General features: G+C 40.4%; 6 protein-coding genes and 6 pseudogenes across 6 annotated transcripts; 7 read left to right on the top strand and 5 right to left on the bottom strand.

The window, feature by feature from the left end:
- The first annotated feature begins 184 nt into the window (after positions 1-184).
- LOC143205601 (histone H2B-like) lies at positions 185-581 on the top strand (annotated as a pseudogene).
- Positions 582-983: 402 nt separating this feature from the next.
- LOC143205579 (histone H3-like) lies at positions 984-1412 on the bottom strand (annotated as a pseudogene).
- Positions 1413-1684: 272 nt separating this feature from the next.
- On the top strand, positions 1685-5076 carry LOC143205474 (histone H4-like). Its single transcript, XM_076418652.1, has 2 exons — positions 1685-1706; positions 4787-5076. The coding sequence occupies exons 1-2, from the start codon at positions 1685-1687 to the stop codon at positions 5074-5076; spliced, it is 312 nt and encodes a 103-aa protein (XP_076274767.1).
- Positions 3226-3660, top strand: LOC143205543 (histone H2B-like). Its single transcript, XM_076418701.1, has one exon. The coding sequence runs from the start codon at positions 3235-3237 to the stop codon at positions 3658-3660; it is 426 nt and encodes a 141-aa protein (XP_076274816.1). The 5' UTR covers positions 3226-3234.
- On the bottom strand, positions 4080-4505 carry LOC143205522 (histone H3-like). Its single transcript, XM_076418686.1, has one exon. The coding sequence runs from the start codon at positions 4491-4493 to the stop codon at positions 4080-4082; it is 414 nt and encodes a 137-aa protein (XP_076274801.1). The 5' UTR covers positions 4494-4505.
- A 1669-nt stretch (positions 5077-6745) lies between the features above and the next one.
- Positions 6746-7332, top strand: LOC143205537 (histone H2B-like; annotated as a pseudogene).
- Positions 7333-7540: 208 nt separating this feature from the next.
- Positions 7541-7969, bottom strand: LOC143205578 (histone H3-like; annotated as a pseudogene).
- A 206-nt stretch (positions 7970-8175) lies between these two features.
- LOC143205626 (histone H4-like) lies at positions 8176-8586 on the top strand. The gene has a single exon (XM_076418748.1). The coding sequence runs from the start codon at positions 8243-8245 to the stop codon at positions 8552-8554; it is 312 nt and encodes a 103-aa protein (XP_076274863.1). The 5' UTR covers positions 8176-8242; the 3' UTR covers positions 8555-8586.
- Positions 8587-9816: 1230 nt separating this feature from the next.
- LOC143205487 (histone H2B-like) lies at positions 9817-10191 on the top strand (annotated as a pseudogene).
- A 1625-nt stretch (positions 10192-11816) lies between these two features.
- LOC143205526 (histone H4-like) lies at positions 11817-12089 on the bottom strand. The gene has a single exon (XM_076418688.1). It carries the CDS (start codon positions 12087-12089, stop codon positions 11817-11819), a length of 273 nt encoding a protein of 90 aa, XP_076274803.1.
- Positions 12090-12356: 267 nt separating this feature from the next.
- On the top strand, positions 12357-12755 carry LOC143205489 (histone H3-like; annotated as a pseudogene).
- A 433-nt stretch (positions 12756-13188) lies between these two features.
- On the bottom strand, positions 13189-14841 carry LOC143205576 (histone H2B-like). The gene is made up of 2 exons (XM_076418723.1): positions 14518-14841; positions 13189-13560 (listed from the first exon to the last, which is right to left on the bottom strand). The coding sequence occupies exons 1-2, from the start codon at positions 14839-14841 to the stop codon at positions 13189-13191; spliced, it is 696 nt and encodes a 231-aa protein (XP_076274838.1).
- Positions 14842-19051: the final 4210 nt, after the last annotated feature.

Genomic DNA, 19051 nt, shown 5'->3' with positions numbered 1-19051 from the left:
TTAAAACCGCCAACATACTAGCAACGAATTTTATTCGTAAGCCGAACGTATGATCTCGTACGCGACCAATGAGAGGCTAACTCAGATAATAGGCGGGGCTTAGGAGTGTATTTATGGAGATTATAAATTCTAGGGTTTCCTGAAATTTATTTTAGTTTATTACTTTTCGTGGATCATTTAATATCGTAATATTTATTTCCAAATGCCTCCGAAAACAAGAGGTAAAGCGGCCAAAAAGGCCGGTAAGGCTCAGAAAAATATCTCCAAAAGTGATAAGAAAAAGAAACGCAAGAGGAAGGAAAGCTACGCGATCTACATTTACAAAATTTTAAAGCAAGTTCATCCCGATACGGGTATCTCCAACAAGGCCATGTCGATCATGAATTATTTCGATTATTATGAACGATATATTCGAAAGTATAGCCGCCGAAGCGTCCCGTCGCGCTCCTTACAATAAAAGATCTAAAATCACAAGCAGAGAGATCCAAACTGCCGTCCGATTATTGCTGCCCGGTGAATTGGCTAAGCACGCCGTTAGTGAAGGTACCAAAGCCGTCACTAAATATACCAGTTCTAAGTAAACCATAAGCCTTGAATATCATAAGGAGAAAACGGTTCTTTTCAGAGCCCCAATTTAGATAAATAAAAAAAGAAATAATCTTTAAAAAATTCCAGTATATTGTAGTATCCAATATTGAAATACAAATTTTGTTATCAGCAGTATATTTTTATTCTTTGGTTATTAGTCATTACATTATTTTTTCTTTAGTTTTTAAAAACAATGCGTATAACCACACCGACTGTTATTTATTACTAACATGTAGTCGAATATAATTCTGAGATAAAAATCTGTAACACTTCTAGTGAAGTGTTTATTTAAATATGGATAAAAGAATATTAATTGAAATATCTTCTTTTTCTTTAATTAAATTTAGGTGGTCTGAAAAGAACCGTTTTTTTTCTGTTTCAAAATACGAATATAATTAGTGTATTATAAATGATAGAAAATAAAGTTTAGGCACGTTCGCCTCTATACGTCTGGCTAGCTGAATATCCTTGGACATGATGGTTACTCGCTTTGCATGTATCGCAGATTAATTAGTACCCTCAAAAAGACTGACTAAATAAGCTTCGCTGGCCTCTTGTAAAGCCATCACCGCCGAATTTTGAAAACGTAAATCGGTCTTGAAGTCTTGAGCGATTTCGGGAACCAATCGTTGGAAAGGTAATTTCCTAATCAATAATTCGGTGCTCTTTTAATAACGACTAATCTCCCGCAAAGCGATCGTCACGGGTCGGTAGCGATGTGGTTTTTTAACGCCACCGATAGCTGGAGCGCTTTTCCTGGCCGCTTGTTTCCTAGGAGCTTTACCTCCTGTTGATATTCGCGCAGTTTGCTTGGTACGAGCCATATTTTTAAATTAGAGATAATGAGAATAAGTATCAAACGCAAACGACGGCGACCTCTTTCGAACTGATTTGGTCATAAAATCAGAGAGTCCTTTTTATAACGTGTTATCTAATCTGATTGGTCCGTTTTGTGCTAGTGGGCGGAACTCAATCCCAAGTCTACAAAACCGGGCTGATTGAAAGAAATCGACAACAGTTGTCCGTAGCACTCGTGTTGTGGGCGCGCTACTTATTCGAGATCATTTAATTTTTTTTGTGTTAGGTTCGATAAAATATGACCGGCGGAGGTAAAGGTGGTAAAAATTTGGGAAAAGGAGGAGCCAAGCGGCATCGTAAAGTGCTTCGTTATAATATCCAAGGTATTACGAAGCCCGCCATCAGAAGATTGGCTAGACGAGGCGGCGTAAAACGTATATCTGGTCTGATTTACGAAGAGACCAGGGGTGTTATAAAAGTGTCTTTGGAAGACGTCATCAGAGATACCGAACACGCCAAAAGGAAAACCGTTACCGCAATGGTTGTAGTATACACCTTGAAACGCCAAGGACGTACATTATACGGGTTTGGAGGTTAAGCCGCATAGTTTATTCGCGAACTAACGTGAAACGTGACACTCAAAATTAATTTTACAAAAATTAAACAACGGTTCTTTTCAGAACCTCAAATTTGTCAATATTTAAAAAATTGAAGCTCTATTAGGATTTAAGTATAACCTTATAATCTTTACAATCATCATAGTTTTATCTATAATAATAATTTAAGTACAATTCACAGCATTAATGCTGTAATTCCGTATCGTAAACGTGGCCAATATAAAACGGGTAATATCGAGAGATTAACATAAGAGATATCGATGATGGCCGTTTGGTCCTAATTATTTGAGGGTTTGGATTCCAAAACTCTATACTTACTTAATCGACCGACCCACTAATTCATCTTTAATTACATATATTATATACAAGGCGCGATGTTATAATACGGTTGATTTTACTAAAGGAGAACCGCTAGAAAAATCTTTCACACCCATAAAACAATCTTTAAAATACTTAAACTGTTTATTAGGGTATTTTAAATAATTAGTAAAAGCAAGTTATAATATGAGTTTTAATATTAAATTTCTTTTTTTGTTTTATTATCTTGGTGGTCCTGAAAATGACCGATAGTTAAAAGGATTTTGTACGACACAAAAGCCCTAAGGCTCATGTAACTTATTTGGTTTTACTATCTGCTTTTTTCGGTAACAATACGGCCTGGATGTTTGGTAGAACGCCGCCCTGGGCTATGGTAACACCGGAGAGGAGTTTGTTCAGTTCTTCGTCATTTCTGATGGCCAATTGTAAATGCCTAGGGATAATCCTTGTTTTCTTGTTGTCTCTAGCGGCGTTTCCTGCCAACTCGAGAACTTCGGCCGCCAAATATTCCATTACGGGAGCACCAGCCCCTTCGCGTTCGGGGTAATTTCCTTTCCTTAGAAGTCGGTGAATACGACCGACAGAAAATTGTAATCCTGCGCGATTGGAACGATTCCATGGCCCTTCCCTTCACTTTTCCACCTTTACCACGTCCAGATATGTTAATCTCGATCGTTGTTAGGTACCGCTCACCTTTAAATCAAAATCGATACTGGAAATTTTTTACAGATCAGCCTCGAATTTTGTTCGCGAGCGAAACTCGATATATTATACGCGACCAACCAGACTCTAACTCGGGATGTGGGCGGGGCTTAGAAGTGTTCCTTGAAATGTTATAATTTCTAGAATAAAAGGCATTTTTTTAGTTAAGTATTCTTTGAGGTACGTGGGACGTCCTGATTTTTATTTCGAAATGCCACCAAAGACAAGCGGTAAGGCGGCCAAGAAAGCCGGAAAAGTCCAGAAAAATATCTCTAAGACCGACAAGAAAAAGAAGCGCATGAGGAAGGAAAGCTATGCGATTTACATATACAAAGTTTTAAAGCAGGTTCATCCCGATACGGCTATTTCCAGCAAGGCCATGTCGATTATGAATTCTTTCGTGCACGATATATTCAAAAGGATAGCCGTCGAAACGTCGCGCCTCGCCCATTACAATAAAAAATCGACTATCATGAGCAGAGAAATCCAAACCGCCGTTAGGTTATTGCTACCCGGTGAATTGGCTAAGCACGCCGTTAGTGAAGGTACCAAAGCTATCACTAAATATACCAGTTCTGATGATCATAATAATATGAAGGGGGGAAAACGGCTCTTTTCAGAGCCCCAAAATGTTTAAAGAAGAAAAAAAGAAATAAACTACTGTTAAGAAGAAAGGATATATACGATGTCAAGTAAATTAAAATATAGTAATCGTTCATAAAAATGTTAAAATACCCAGAAAAAATAATTTATTTTATATATTCGTTCCTTTACGGTAGCATAATAACAGTATATGTGATACTACTTTCTTATCGTGATATAAACTTCAAGTCAATCCAGCAGGTGTTCACACCTTATTTACTAAGGATTTCTCAATATTCACAATATATTTGTGAGAATAATGTACTAAATTCAATTCACAAATATCATAACTAAAGCGTTATATATACAGAAAAAATATTAATCTCCTTTTTCTAACAGAAGTTGGTGGTTCTTAAAAGAACCGTTTTTTATATAAATACAGAAAACGACTTTAATCTATGGCAGCCATGGCATTTATGCACGTTCGCCTCTAATACGTCTGGCTAATTGAATGTCCTTAGGCATGATACAGGTTACTCGTTTAGCATGGATCGCACACAAATTGGTGTCTTCAAAGAGACCCACCAAATAGGCCTCGCTAGCTTCTTGCAAAGCCATCACTGCCGAACTTTGGAACCGCAAATCGGTCTTGAAATCCTGAGCGATTTCGCGAACCAATCGTTGGAAAGGCAATTTCCTAATCGATAATTCGGTACTCTTCTGATAGCGTCGGATTTCTCTTAGAGCGACCGTACCGGGTCTGTAACGATGCGATTTTTTAACATCACCGGTACCGGGAGCGCTATTCCTGGCTGCTTTAGTAGCCAATTGTTTTCCGGGAGCCTTACCTCCGGTTGATTTTCGAGCAGTTTGCTTGGTACGAGCCATCGTCTAAACGGGTCTGACTTTAAACGGGTAGGAAGAATTATAACAGCAACCGCCAACAGACTTTATGAAACTGATCGAAGGTGTCAAAGAAATCTCCCTTTTTATAATGTCTGAAGATATTCTGATTGGTCCGGCTACCATCTGTGGGCGGGACCCGATTCGAACTCAACAAAACCCATGGTAAGGTTTGAAAATTAAATAGTTATCTGTAGTATTCCAGGTGTACGCCGTAAAATTCGATTATAAATTTGATTTTTTTTAATACTAAATTGAATAAATCATGACGGGCAGAGGTAAAGGTTTGGGAAAAGGAGGCGCTAGGCGGCATCGTAAAGTGCTTCCTGATAATAACCAAGGTATTACGAAACCCGCCATCAGAAGATTGGCTAGACGAGGCGGCGTAAAACGTATATCTGGTCTGATTTACGAAGAGACCAGAGGTGTTTTAAAAGTGTTTTTGGAAAACGTCATCAGAGATGCCGTTACATATACCGAACACGCCAGAAGGAAAACCGTTATCGCAATGGATGTAGTATACGCCCTCAAACGCCAAGGACGAACTCTATATGGATTTTGCGGTTAAATAAAGTATTATATATACTGACCAATTAAAACAGAACAACGTATCTATTCAACTAAAGAAAACAACGGTCCTTTTCAGAGCCACAATTTTACTACAATTAAAAAAAGAAATTTATTATTCTAATATAGACTAAGATGATGTTAAATTTTATAAAATATTTGCTCCATTATTCCAAGATTTACTTGCAAAGTAACAAATATACTGCATTATAATAGACGATAAGATTTCATATTAAATGTAAATGATAGTGAACAATCGAATACCGAATCTTCGTTGAAGCTTTAATATAGTTTTCCTTTAGAGAGGAAATACTCCGAGATAAACTTCGCGTCGAAGAGCTTGGAGAATCCTTAAGATTTCAAAGAGGGGACGGTAGTTTTATGCACGTATGTACGGAGATAAACGCTCTGCCTACGTATTACCTACGCGTTCTATGTATTTATTGATGTAATAAAAATTGATAGTTTTAAAGAGATAACTATTTATGAAAACAGATTTCAACTAAAGAAGCGGAGTATACTATAATATATATGAGCATTGTACCGATAGAGAAGGGTTGGACACGATATTTTCATAGAAGTCTCTATATCGTTGCTCACTCGATACGTTGGATTGTAACCCAAAGTTCGGATGGTATTAAGAAACCGTTAAAAAGAAGTATATTAGTATAGGATCGGTTAATTTTCATGTTATTGTTTCCTTCGAGTTAATTCGCCAACGGTACGTTTCGATATAGATTCGTTTTGGACAACGAACAATCTGTACCGCATCAATTACAAATAATATGTCACGTTTCTCCAATAATAGCATTAAATCTGTACGGAATTGCATTTATATCAAAAGACGATATATCGGGAGACTTAGATTTGAAAAGACATATTTTCATAGTTATAACCGAAAGTCTATAACTCGAATGAAAATTGGTAGTTTCGACGGAATCGGGAGCAACGCTTGATTTTGTGCTTGCTTTTAAGACGATAGTCAACGTAGAATTTATTGGCAAAGGTTGCTACTTCTACTACGTTTTATCTTTTAACGCCTCGAATATAAATCGTATGATATTCTAAAGGATTTATGTATATAATATGAGAAATAAGTAAACGGTTTCAAGCTCGATGAACGTTTCGACGAAGCCGGAATATGGAATGTCGTTCGCGCTCGACCGTTCAGTCCTGCGATCGGCTCATATCATATAGGGTACGCATTAAATGAGAGCGGCCGTCAGACAGTTAAAATACGCGAAAGTGAAACATACGCACGTACGTAACTTTGTCAAACGAATCGTGATTAGAACGTTTTTATAAGAAAATTAAGAAATCATATCAGAATGTTGGACGTCGATAAATACGACGGACAGGAAATTGTAATCCCGCACGATTGAAACGAGACTTCGCCTTTCCCTTCACTTTTCCGCGTTTACCACGTCCGGACATGTTAATCTCGATAGTTGTTAGATACTGCTCACCTTTAAATCAAAAACGGTACTGGAAATTTCTTACAGATCGGCCTGGAATTTTGTTCGCCAGCCAAACTCGATATATCATACGCGACCAATCAGAGGCTAACTCAGATAATAGGCGGGGCTTAGGAGTGTATTTAAGGAGATTATAAATTCTAGGGTTTTCTGAAATTTATTTTAGTCTATTACTTTTCGTGGATCGTTTAATATCGTAATATTTATTTCCAAATGCCTCCGAAAACAAGAGGTAAAGCGGCCAAAAAGGCCGGTAAGGCTCAGAAAAATATCTCCAAAAGTGATAAGAAAAAGAAACGCAAGAGGAAGGAAAGCTACGCGATCTACATTTACAAAATTTTAAAGCAAGTTCATCCCGATACGGGTATCTCCAACAAGGCCATGTCGATCATGAATTATTTCGATTATTATGAACGATATATTCGAAAGGATAGCCGCCGAAGCGTCCTGTCTCGCTCCTTACAATAAAAGATCTACAATCACAAGCAGAGAAATCCAAACTGCCGTCCGATTATTGCTGCCCGGTGAATTGGCTAAGCACGCCGTTAGTGAAGGTACCAAAGCCGTCACTAAATATACCAGTTCTAAGTAAACCATAAGCCTTGATTATCATAAAGGAGAAAACGGTTCTTTTCAGAGCCACAATTTAGATAAATAAAAAAAAAATCTTTAAAAAATTCCAGTATATTGTAGTATCCAATATTGAAATACAAATTTTGTTATCAGCAGTATATTGTTATTCTTTGGTTATTAGTCACTACATTATTTCTTCTTTAGTTTTTAAAAACAATGCGTATAACGACACCGACTGTTATTAATTACTAACATGTAGTCGAATATAATTCTGAGATAAAAATCGGTAACACTTTTAGTGAAGTGTTTATTTAAATATGGATAAAAGAATATTAATTGAAATATCTTCTTTTTCTTTAATTAAATTTAGGTGGTCTGAAAAGAACCTTTTTTTTCTGTTGCAAAATACGAATATAATTAGTGTATTATAAATGATAGAAAATAAAGTTTAGGCACGTTCGCCTCTATACGTCTGGCTAGCTGAATATCCTTGGACATGATGGTTACTCGCTTTGCATGTATCGCAGATTAATTAGTACCCTCAAAAAGACTGACTAAATAAGCTTCGCTGGCCTCTTGTAAAGCCATCACCGCCGAATTTTGAAAACGTAAATCGGTCTTGAAGTCTTGAGCGATTTCGGGAACCAATCGTTGGAAAGGTAATTTCCTAATCAATAATTCGGTGCTCTTTTAATAACGACGAATCTCCCGCAAAGCGACCGTCACGGGTCGGTAGCGATGTGGTTTTTTAACGCCACCGATAGCTGGAGCGCTTTTCCTGGCCGCTTGTTTCCTAGGAGCTTTACCTCCTGTTGATCTTCGCGCAGTTTGCTTGGTGCGAGCCATATTTTTAAATTAGAGATAATGAAAATAAGTATCAAACGCAAACGACGGCGACCTCTTTCGAACTGATTTGGTCATAAAATCAGAGAGTCCTTTTTATAACGTGTTATCTAGTCTGATTGGTCCGTTTTGTGCTAGTGGGCGGAACTCAATCCCAAGTCTACAAAACCGGGCTGATTGAAAGAAATCGACAACAGTTGTCCGTAGCACTCGTGTTGTGGGCGCGCTACTTATTCGAGATCATTTAATTTTTTTTTGTGTTAGGTTCGATAAAATATGACCGGCGGAGGTAAAGGTGGTAAAAGTTTGGGAAAAGGAGGAGCCAAGCGGCATCGTAAAGTGCTTCGTTATAATATCCGAGGTATTACGAAGCCCGCCATCAGAAGATTGGCTAGACGAAGCGGCGTAAAACGTATATCTGGCCTGATTTACGAGGAGACCAGGGGTGTTATAAACGTGTCTTTGGAAGACGTCATCAGAGATACCGTTACATATACCGAACACGCCAAAAGGAAAACCGTTACCGCAATGGTTGTAGTATACACCTTGAAACGCCAAGGGCGTACATTATACGGGTTTGGAGGTTAAGCCGCATAGTTTATTCGCGAACTAACGTGAAACGTGACACTCAAAATTAATTTTACAAAAATTAAACAACGGTTCTTTTCAGAACCTCAAATTTGTCAATATTTAAAAAATTGAAGCTCTATTAGGATTTAAGTATAACCTTATAATCATTACAATCATCATAGTTTTATCTATAATAATAATTTAAGTACAATTCACAGCATTAATGCTGTAATTCCGTATCGTAAACGTGGCCAATATAAAACGGGCAATATCGAGAGATCAACAGAAAAGATATCGATGATGGCCGTTTGGCCCTAATTATTTGAGGGTTTGGATTCCAAAACTCTATACTTAATCGACCGACCCACTAATTCATCTTTAATTACATATATTATATACAAGGCGCGATGTCATAATACGGTTGATTTTACTAAAGGAGAACCGCTAGAAAAATCTTTCACACCCATAAAACAATCTTTAAAATACTTAAACTGTTTATTAGGGTATTTTAAATAATTAGTAAAAGCAAGTTATAATATGAGTTTTAATATTAAATTTCTTTTTTTGTTTTATTATCTTGGTGGTCCTGAAAATGACCGATATTTAAAAGGATTTTGTATGACACAAAAGCCCTAAGGCTCATGTAACTTATTTGGTTTTACTATCTGCTTTTTTCGGTAACAATACGGCCTGGATGTTTGGTAGAACGCCGCCCTGGGCTATGGTAACACCGGAGAGGAGTTTGTTCAGTTCTTCGTCATTTCTGATGGCCAATTATAAATGCCTAGGGATAATCCTTGTTTTCTTGTTGTCTCTAGCGGCGTTTCCTGCCAACTCGAGAACTTCGGCCGCCAAATATTCCATTACGGCAGCTAAGTAGACGGGAGCACCAGCCCCTTCGCGTTCGGGGAAATTTCCTTTCCTTAGAAGTCGGTGAATACGACCGACAGAAAATTGTTATCCTGCGCGATTGGAACGATTCCATGGCCCTTCCCTTCACTTTTCCACCTTTACCACGTCCGGATATGTTAATCTCGATCGTTGTTAGGTACCGCTCACCTTTAAATCAAAATCGATACTGGAAATTTCTTACAGATCGGCCTGGAATTTTGTTCGCCAGCCAAACTCGATATATCATACGCGACCAATCAGACTCTAACTTGGGCTCTGGGCGGGGCTTAGAAGTTTTCCTTCGATTATTATAAGTTCTAGAATTAAAGGCATTTTTTTTAGTTAAGTACTCTTTGAGGTACGTGAGACGTCGGGATTTTTATTTCGAAATGCCACCGAAGACAAGCGGTAAGGTAAGGCCAAGAAAGCTGGAAAAGCCCAGAAAAATATCTCTAAGAGCGATAAGAAAAAGAAGCGTGTGAGGAAGGAAAGCTATGCGATTTACATATACAAAGTTTTAAAGCAGGTTCTTCCCGATATGGGTATCTCCACCAAGGCCATGTCGATCATAAATTCTTTCGTAGACTATATATTCGAAAGGATAGCCGCCGAAGTGTCGCGCCTCGCCATTACAATAAAAGATCGACCAGGTCACGAGCAGAGAATTCCAAACCGCCGTTAGGTTATTGTTACCCGATGAATTTTCTAAGCATGCCGTTAGCGAAGGTACCAAAGCAGTCACCAAATATACCAGTTCTAAGTAAATTAATTCACATACCTATGTGTATTTCAATATACTAATAGAGATGGATTGGAGGTAGTACTAATCCAGGAACCAACGCCGAGGACACAGGCATGGGAAGGTTGGAAACTCATGAGAAAGATGACGGGAAGCAAAACCCAAATCTGGACCAGAGAAGAAATCCAGTCCCTACTGATAGAGGAGTTGTCAACAAAAAGGTGACAACAATCGCAATAGAGGACGTCTTGATCACAAACGTCTACGAGGAACCAGGCGAGAGGGCACTGAAAAGTTAAGACGAACTCACCGCCGGAATAAACAGATACCGAGGCAAATGGATAGTCGCCGGGGACTTCAACGCAAAACACACGTTGTGGGGAAGCTCTAGAAGCCCTCCAAGAGGTGAAGAACTTCTAGACTGGGCAATCAGCCACGGCCTAGAGCTCGCAGAAGGAGACTACGCGGTGCCCAGCTTCGATTGTAATAGGGGCACAGGGCACATGGACCTCACGTGGAGTAGGAGAATACACGTGGAAGAATGGAAAATCAAAGGTGACGAGGAAACACTAAGCGAACACAGATATATCGAATATCGAGTGGCGAGCGGAAATGGGAAAACCAACCCAAGAAAAAGGGCAAGATGGGATTTCGCCAACACCGATTGGGATCTGGTCAGGGTAAAACTGGAAGAAATAGAGACCAATATCGGACAAGCAGTAACACACGAAGTGATTGAGGAGCAGGCGGCCAGTCTTCAAAAAGCCATACTGGCAGCAGGAAGACTGGTGAAACGAAAAACCATCATGGTAAAAATTGGCAATGAATGGTGGGACTGGCAGTGTGCGGAACATAAACGAGCAGTAACTGCACTGAAGAGGAGAATAAGAAGAAGCACGGACAATCAACAAATAGTGAATGAGTACAACGAACGGAAGAGAGAGTTTCGGAAAATAATACGAGAAAAGAAAACCGAACACGACAGTTAGGCGATAAACAACCTGATAGAAACAAATTCGTGGGAATGTATTTGGGAAGCCATCAGAAGAATGGGCATGAGAAGAGGCGAAGTGGTAACAACGCCTGAAGACGTAACACTGGAGGCAAGAGAAGCAGCCGAAAAACAAAGAGTGAAGAAATACCACCCAGCAATGGACCTGGAGGAAACAGAGCGAACTCGCGAAGTCATAAGCGCGGTCATGAGCGAGGAATGGCCGGGTACGGAGACTGGCGAGGAAGAAATAACCGAAGGAGAAATCGAATCGGTTATAGAGAACTTGAGAAACCGAAAGGCAGAAGGGGAAGACCCCATACCAAACGAGCTTCTGAAGAATGTTCGGTATGAAAGAAGATTCGGTATTCGATTGTTTACTATCATTTACATTTAATATGAAATCTTATCTTAAACTTTACCTATCATTTATATTACGATCGTCTACTATAATGCAGTATATTTGTTACTTTGCAAGTAAATCTTAGAATAATGGAGCAAATATTTTATAAAATTTAACATCATCTTAGTTCATATTCGAATAATAAATTTCTTTTTTTAATGATAGTAAAATTGTGGTTCTGAAAAGAACCGTTGTTTCCTTTAGTTGAATAGATACGTTGTTCTGTTTTAATTGGTCAGCATATATAATGCTTTATTTAACCGCAAAATCCGTATAGAGTTCGTCCTTGGCGTTTGAGGGCGTATATTACATCCATTGCGATAACGGTTTTCCTTTTGACGTGTTCGGTATATGTAACGGCATCTCTGATGACGTAAATCAGACCAGATATACGTTTTACGCCGCCTCGTCTAGCCAATCTTCTGAAGGCGGGCTTCGTAATACCTTGGATATTATAACGAAGTACTTTACGATGCCGCTTGGCTTCTCCTTTTCCCAAACCTTTACCACCTTTACCTCTGCCGGTCATCTTTTAACGAACCTAATACAAAAAAAAATGATCTCTAATAAGTAGCGCGCCCACAATACGAGTGCTACGGACAACTGTTGTCGATTGCTTTCAATCAGACCGGTTTTGTAGACTTGGGTTTGAGTTCCGCCCACTAGCACAAAACGGACCAATCAGATTAGATAACACATTATATAAAGGACTCTCTGATTTTATGACCTAATCAGTTCGAAAGTGGTGGCCGCGTTTGCGTTTGATAATTATTCTCATTATCTCTAATTTAAAAATATGGCTCGTACCAAGCAAACTGCGCGAAGATCAACAGGAGGTAAAGCTCCTAGGAAACAAGCGGCCAGGAAAAGCGCTCCAGCTACCGGTGGCGTTAAAAAACCACATCGCTACCGACCCGTGACGGTCGCTTTGCGGGAGATTCGTCGTTATCAAAAGAGCACCGAATTATTGATTAGGAAATTACCTTTCCAACGATTGGTTCCCGAAATCGCTCAAGACTTCAAGACCGATTTATGTTTTCAAAATTCGGCGGTGATGGCTTTACAAGAGGCCAGCGAAGCTTATTTAGTCGGTCATTTTGAGGATACTAATTAATCTGCGATACATGCAAAGCGAGTAACCATCATGCGCAAGGATATTCAGCTAGCCAGACGTATCAGAGGCGAACGTGCCTAAACTTTATTTTCTATCATTTATAATACACTAATTATATTCGTATATTTCAACAGAAAAAAAACGGTTTTTTTCAGTACCACCTAAATTTAATTAAAGAAAAAGAATATATTTCAATTAATATTCTTTTATCTATATTTAAATAAACACTTCACTAAAAGTGTTACAGATTTTTATTTCAGAATTATATTCAACTACATGTTAGTAATTAATAAGTCGGTGTAGTTATACGCTTTGTTTTTAAAAACTAAAGAAATAATAATATAATGAATAATAACCAAAGAATACCAATATACTGCTGATAACAACATTTGTATTTCAATATTGGATACTACAATATACTGGAATTTTTTTAAGATTATTTCTTTTATTATTTATCTAAATTGTGGCTCTGAAAAGAACCGTTTTCTCCTTTATGATATTCAAGACTTATGGTTTACTTAGAACTGGTATATTTAGTGACGGCTTTGGTACCTTCACTAACGGCGTGCTTAGCCAATTCACCGGGCAGCAATAATCGGACGGCAGTTTGGATTTCTCTGCTTGTGATTGTAGATCTTTTATTGTAATGAGCGAGACGGGACGCTTCCGCGGCTATCTTTTCGAATATATCGTTCACGAAATAAATCATGATCGACATTGCCTTGTTGGAGATACCCGTATCGGGATGAACTTGCTTTAAAATTTTGTAAGTGTAGATCGCGTAGCTTTCCTTCCACTTGCGTTTCTTTTTCTTGTCACTTTTGGAGATATTTTTCTGAGCCTTATCGGCCTTTTTGGCCGCCTTAGAGCTTGTTTTCGGAGGAATTTGGAAATAAATATTACGATATTAAATGAACCACGAAAAGTAATAGACTAAAATAAATTTAAGGAATTCCTAGAATTTATAAGCTCCTTAAATACACTCCTAAGCCCCGTTTATTATCTGAGTTAGCCTCTCATTGATCGCGTACGAGATCATGCGATCGGCTTACGAATAAAATTCGTTGCTAGTATGTTGGCGGTTTTAGTACAGATTTTAACTCTAAGGAGAGCGAGTTCTAGAAGCAATCGATAGTCAAATGTCCGGACGTGGTAAAGGCGGAAAAGTGAAGGGAAAGGCGAAGTCTCGTTCTAACCGAGCGGGATTAGTATTCCCTGTCTGTCGTATTCACAGACTTTAAGGAAAGGAAATTATGCCGAACGCGCAGGGGCCGGTGCTCTCATCTACTTAGCTGCCGTAATGAAATATCTGGCAGCCGAGGTTCTCGAAGTAGCAGGTAACCCCGCTAGAGATAACAAGAAAACCAGGATTATCCCTAGGCATTTGCAAATGGCCATCAGAAACGACGAAGAACTGAACAAACTCCTATCCGGTGTTACTATAGCCCAGGGCGGTGTTCTGCCAAATATCCAAGCTGTATTCTTACCTAAAAAGACAGATAGCAAAACTAAATAAAGCGAATGTAACCTATTTTATCATCAAATATCGGTCCTTTTCAAGACCACCAAAACAGTTGAAAGAGAAAATATTATTCTTATTTATATTTTATTTAAAATAGAGGCTACACTTAATCGAACACTTCTGACGGAATCATGAGAGAAGGAAAGTTACACTTTTATTTTTCGTTTTAGGGTTTGGCAGGGATCCATGTGAAAATATCGGCCCTTTGGTAAAAGGTCTTGTTCTTCGCAATCACAGGATCGGAGCCAAATATATATAAAATATATGGGAGTAATTAGCAGGAAGAAACGCTTTCCTAAATAACTGTTCCCTTTAATGTACGTCGAGATTTCGGTGCTGATCCCTTCCTGCGTACGAGGTGTTTAGGCCTGATACCCGTTCTATCTCGTTATTCCGCTCTTCGCCGACAGAGTCAGTGCATGACATAAATCCGCCCAGGGGCACGGCGCACAACTGAGGTTGAATTTTGACTCCGGCTTTGTAGGAAGAGCCGTTGCACAGCAATTTAAGTAGGGACAGTGGGAATCTCGTCAATCCATTCATGCGCCTTCCCGATATGTTCGGGTATATGCTGCAGGTTTTAAGGCAGTCGTAGTTAGACCCGCGGCTTACCCGAGCACGGTATTTGGTAACGTTAAAATTCATTGTGGTCCAAAAGTTAGGATACTTTCGGAACAAATCGTGTTAGAAGGCAAGAGCACTTGCATACCAATTTAAATAGGGACAGAGATGAGGGTGGCCTCTAAATGTGCCCTTTTACCTTTCGGTTACAGGCGGCCTAGTGACAATTTAAGGAAAAACCTGCGTAATATCCTTGCGAAAACACTACCGCAGGAATGTAGCACGCACGATATATTTGTATTTCCTCCGACTAGTGTCACTAATGCTAAAATGCTAACTAGTTCCTTAATGTATTAATTTAATTTTCTTTAGTAATAACTTGTGTTAATTATGTTTTATTCTACTGTGTAGGAATATATTCCACCAAAATAATAATTGTAGCTGGTGCTTCGAAAAATGTAACGTTGCTGTTTCGTTTGTCCTAGTCGTGAGAGTCTACAGAAGAAGATGAGCTTGGAACGGTAACGTCTTCCACTTTACAATGGAAGACGAGAAATTCCCAAATATCGAAATCCGTCTCAGTCAATTTGGTAAACTTCATTAATGACTTATACTATTGACACTACAATGGGTAATATATACACCCCACGTTTAACGATTCGGCCTATTGTATGCCGGACGGCGACATTTCCGGAATAGAGGGTGTGCCGCAAATACACCAAACATATAACGGTCCAGCCTATTGTAAACCCGAAGACGACCCTCCGGGGATAGAGCACCTGTCGCAAATACGCCGCACGTTTAATGGTGCGGCTTATTGTATAAGGGATGACGACTCATCGGTGATAGAGGACGTGCCCCAATTACGCCCCACATTTAAAAGTTCGGCCTATTTTATACCGGATGACGAATATTAGGGGATAGAGTGCGTCTCGCAAATATGCCCCACATTTTATTGTTTGGCCAAATGAAAACCAGATGACGACCCTTCAGGGATATAATGCTCTGCTTAAAAGCTCTGTTTATTGTGTAACTTATGACGACCCATGGGTGATAGAGCAGGTGCCGTAATTACGCCCCACGTTTAAAAGTTCTGCCTATTGTATACCGGATGACGACATTTCAGGGACAGAGGACGTGCCACAAATACGCCCCATGTTTAACGATTCGGCCTATTGTATACCGGATGGCGACTCTTCGGTGTTAGAATGCGTAACTGCAATACGCCCCACGTTTAAATGTTCTACCTATTGTATACCGGATGACAAACCGTCGGTTATAAAGAATGTGCCGCAATTACACCACACGTTCAAAAGTTCCCCCTATTGCATGCCGGATGAGGACACTTCGGGAATCGATGACGTTACGCAAATACACCCCACGTTTAATTTTTCGCCCGATTGTATACCGGATGACGACTCTTCTTGGATATAGTGCGTGTCGCAGATAAGCCCCACGTTTAACTATTTTACCTATTGTCTACCGGATGACGACACATCAGGGATACAGGACGTGCAGCAATTACGCACCACCTTTAAAGGTTCTGCCTATTGTAAACCGGATGACGACCCCTCCGTGATAGAGTACGTGTCGCAAATATTAACCATGTTTAAGTATTTTAATTAATGTTTACCGGATGACGACAGATCAGGGATAGAGGGCGTGCCGCAATTACGCACCACCTTTAAAGGTTCCGCCTATTGTATACCGGATGATGACTCATCGGTGATAGAGGACGAGGTGCCTCAAATACGCCCCACGTTTAAAGATTCTGAGTATTTTATATCAGATGACGACCATTCCGTGCTAGAAGGCGTGCCGCAAATAAGGCCTACGTTTAACGGTTCGGCCTATTGTATATCGGATGGATTGTATACCTTTCAGGAATAGAGTGCATGTCGCAAATATGCCCCACGTTTAGCGGTTCTATACATTGTATACCGGATGACGAACTTTCGATGATAGAGTGCGTGCCGCAAATATGCCCCACGTTTAATAGTTCGGCTTATTGTATATCGGATGACGACACTTCGGGGATAGAGTGCGTGTCGCAAATGCGCCCCACGTTTAACGGTTCGACCTATTGTAAACCGGAAGACAATCCTTCTAAGATAGAGTGCGTGAAGCAAATACACCCGTTTAATGGTTCAGCCCATTGTATACCGAATAACGACACTTCGGGTTGGAGTGCGTGTCGCAAATGCGCCCCACGTTTAACTGCTCGACCTATTGTACACCGGATGACGGCCCCTCAGGGATAGAGGACGAGCCGCAAATACGCCCTACGTTTAACGGTTCGGCCTATTGTATACCGAATGACGACCCACCGGTGATAGAATACGTGCCGCAATCACGCCCCACGTTTAAAAGTTCTGCTTGTTGTATACCGTATGACCAAACTTCGGGAATCGAGGACGTGACGCAAACACACCCCACGTTTAACAGTTCGGTCTATTGTATACCGGATGACGACCCTTCACTGATAGAGTGCGTGTCGCAAATATGCCCCACGTTTAACTGTTTGGCCTAATGAAAACCCGATGACAACACATCGGGGATAGAGGACGTGCCGCATTTATGACCCACGTATAAGCGACCTGCCTACTGTATACCGGATGACGATCCACCGGTTATAGAGGACCTGCCGCAATTAAACCCCACGTTCAAAAGTTCTGCCTATTGAATACAGGTTCGTCCATCGATCGATGGACGAACCTCCTAATGATGACACTTCGGGAATCGAGGACGTGGCGCAAATACACCCCACATTTATGTGTACGCCCTATTTTATAACGGACGACGACACTTCGGGAATCGAGGACGTGACGCATATACACCCCACATTTAAGTGTTCGCCCTATTACATAACGGAAGACGACCCTTTAGGAATAGAGGACGTGCCACAAATACGCCATACGTTTAACGGTTTCTCCCTTTTTTATACGGGATGACGACCCTTCAGGGGTAGACGGCGTGCCGCAAATACGCCCCACGTTTGACGGTTCGTCATTTTGTATAACGGATGACGACCCTTCGGGGTTAGAAAGCGTGCTTTCAATACGCTCCACGTTTAAAAATTCTGCCTATTGAATACCGGATGACGAAACTTCGGGTGTAGAGGACATGACGCGACATGAGGACAAATACACCACGCGTTTCATTGTTCGCTCTATTGTATACCAGATGACGACTCTTCGGGGATAGAGTGCGTGTTGCAAATATGCCCCATGTTTAACTATTTTACCTATTGTCTACCGGATGACGACACCTCGGGGATAGAGGGCGAGCCGCAAATACGACAAAAGTTTAACGATTCGGCCTATTTTATACCAGTTGGTGACCTATCGGTGATAGAGGACGTGTCGCAATTTCGCCCCACCTTTAAAGGTTCTGCCTATTTTATACCGGAAGACGACCCTTCGGTGATAGAGGACGTGCCGCAATTACGTCCCAAATTTAAATGTTCTGCTTATTGTATACCGTATGACAACACTTGGGAGACCGAGGACGTGAGCCAAATACACCCCACATTTAACACTTCGCCCTATAGTATACCGGATGGCGACCCCTCAGGAACAGAGGACGTGCCACAAATACGCCCCACGTTTAATTATGCGCCATATTGTATACCAGATGACGATTCTTCAGGAATAGAATGCGTGTCGCAAATATGCCCCACGTTTAACTATTTTACCTATTGTCTACCGGATGACGACACATAGCTGATAAAAGGCTTGCCGCAAATACGCCTCAAGTTTAAGAATTCGGCTTAAGGTCGAGCCACAAATACGCGCCACATTAAACGGTTCTGCCTTTTGTATACCGGATGAAGACTCTTCGGGGATAGAGTGTGTGTCGCAAATATATCCCACGTTCAACTATTTTACCAATTGTATACCAGATGACGACTCTTTGGGTATAGAGTGCGTGTCGCAAATACGCCCCAAAATTAACGATTACGCATATTGTATACCTGATGACGACCCTTCCGTGATAGAGGGTGTGCCGCAGATAAGCCCCATGTTTAACAATACTGATAATTGTATACCGAATGAAGACCCTTCCTGGATAGAGTGCGTGGCGCAAATACGCCAAGTGTTTAACGGTTCTGATTATTGTATACCGGATGACGACCCTTCCACGTTAGAGGCTGTGCCGCAAATTCGACCCACGTTTAACGGTTCGGCCTATTGTATACCGGATGTTGATCCCTCTGGGATAGAGTGCGTGACGCAAATAAGCCCCACGTTTAACTGTTTGTAATATTGTACACCAGGTGAGGACTGTTCGAGGA

The sequence above is a fragment of the Rhynchophorus ferrugineus genome, unplaced genomic scaffold (assembly GCF_030347505.1).
Source record: "Rhynchophorus ferrugineus isolate W39M unplaced genomic scaffold, kcgeb_rfMv2 rfM12, whole genome shotgun sequence".
Taxonomy (NCBI): Eukaryota; Metazoa; Arthropoda; class Insecta; order Coleoptera; family Curculionidae; genus Rhynchophorus; species Rhynchophorus ferrugineus.
The sequence above is the reverse complement of the archived record's forward strand: the minus strand, read 5'-3'. Positions and strand labels throughout refer to the sequence as shown.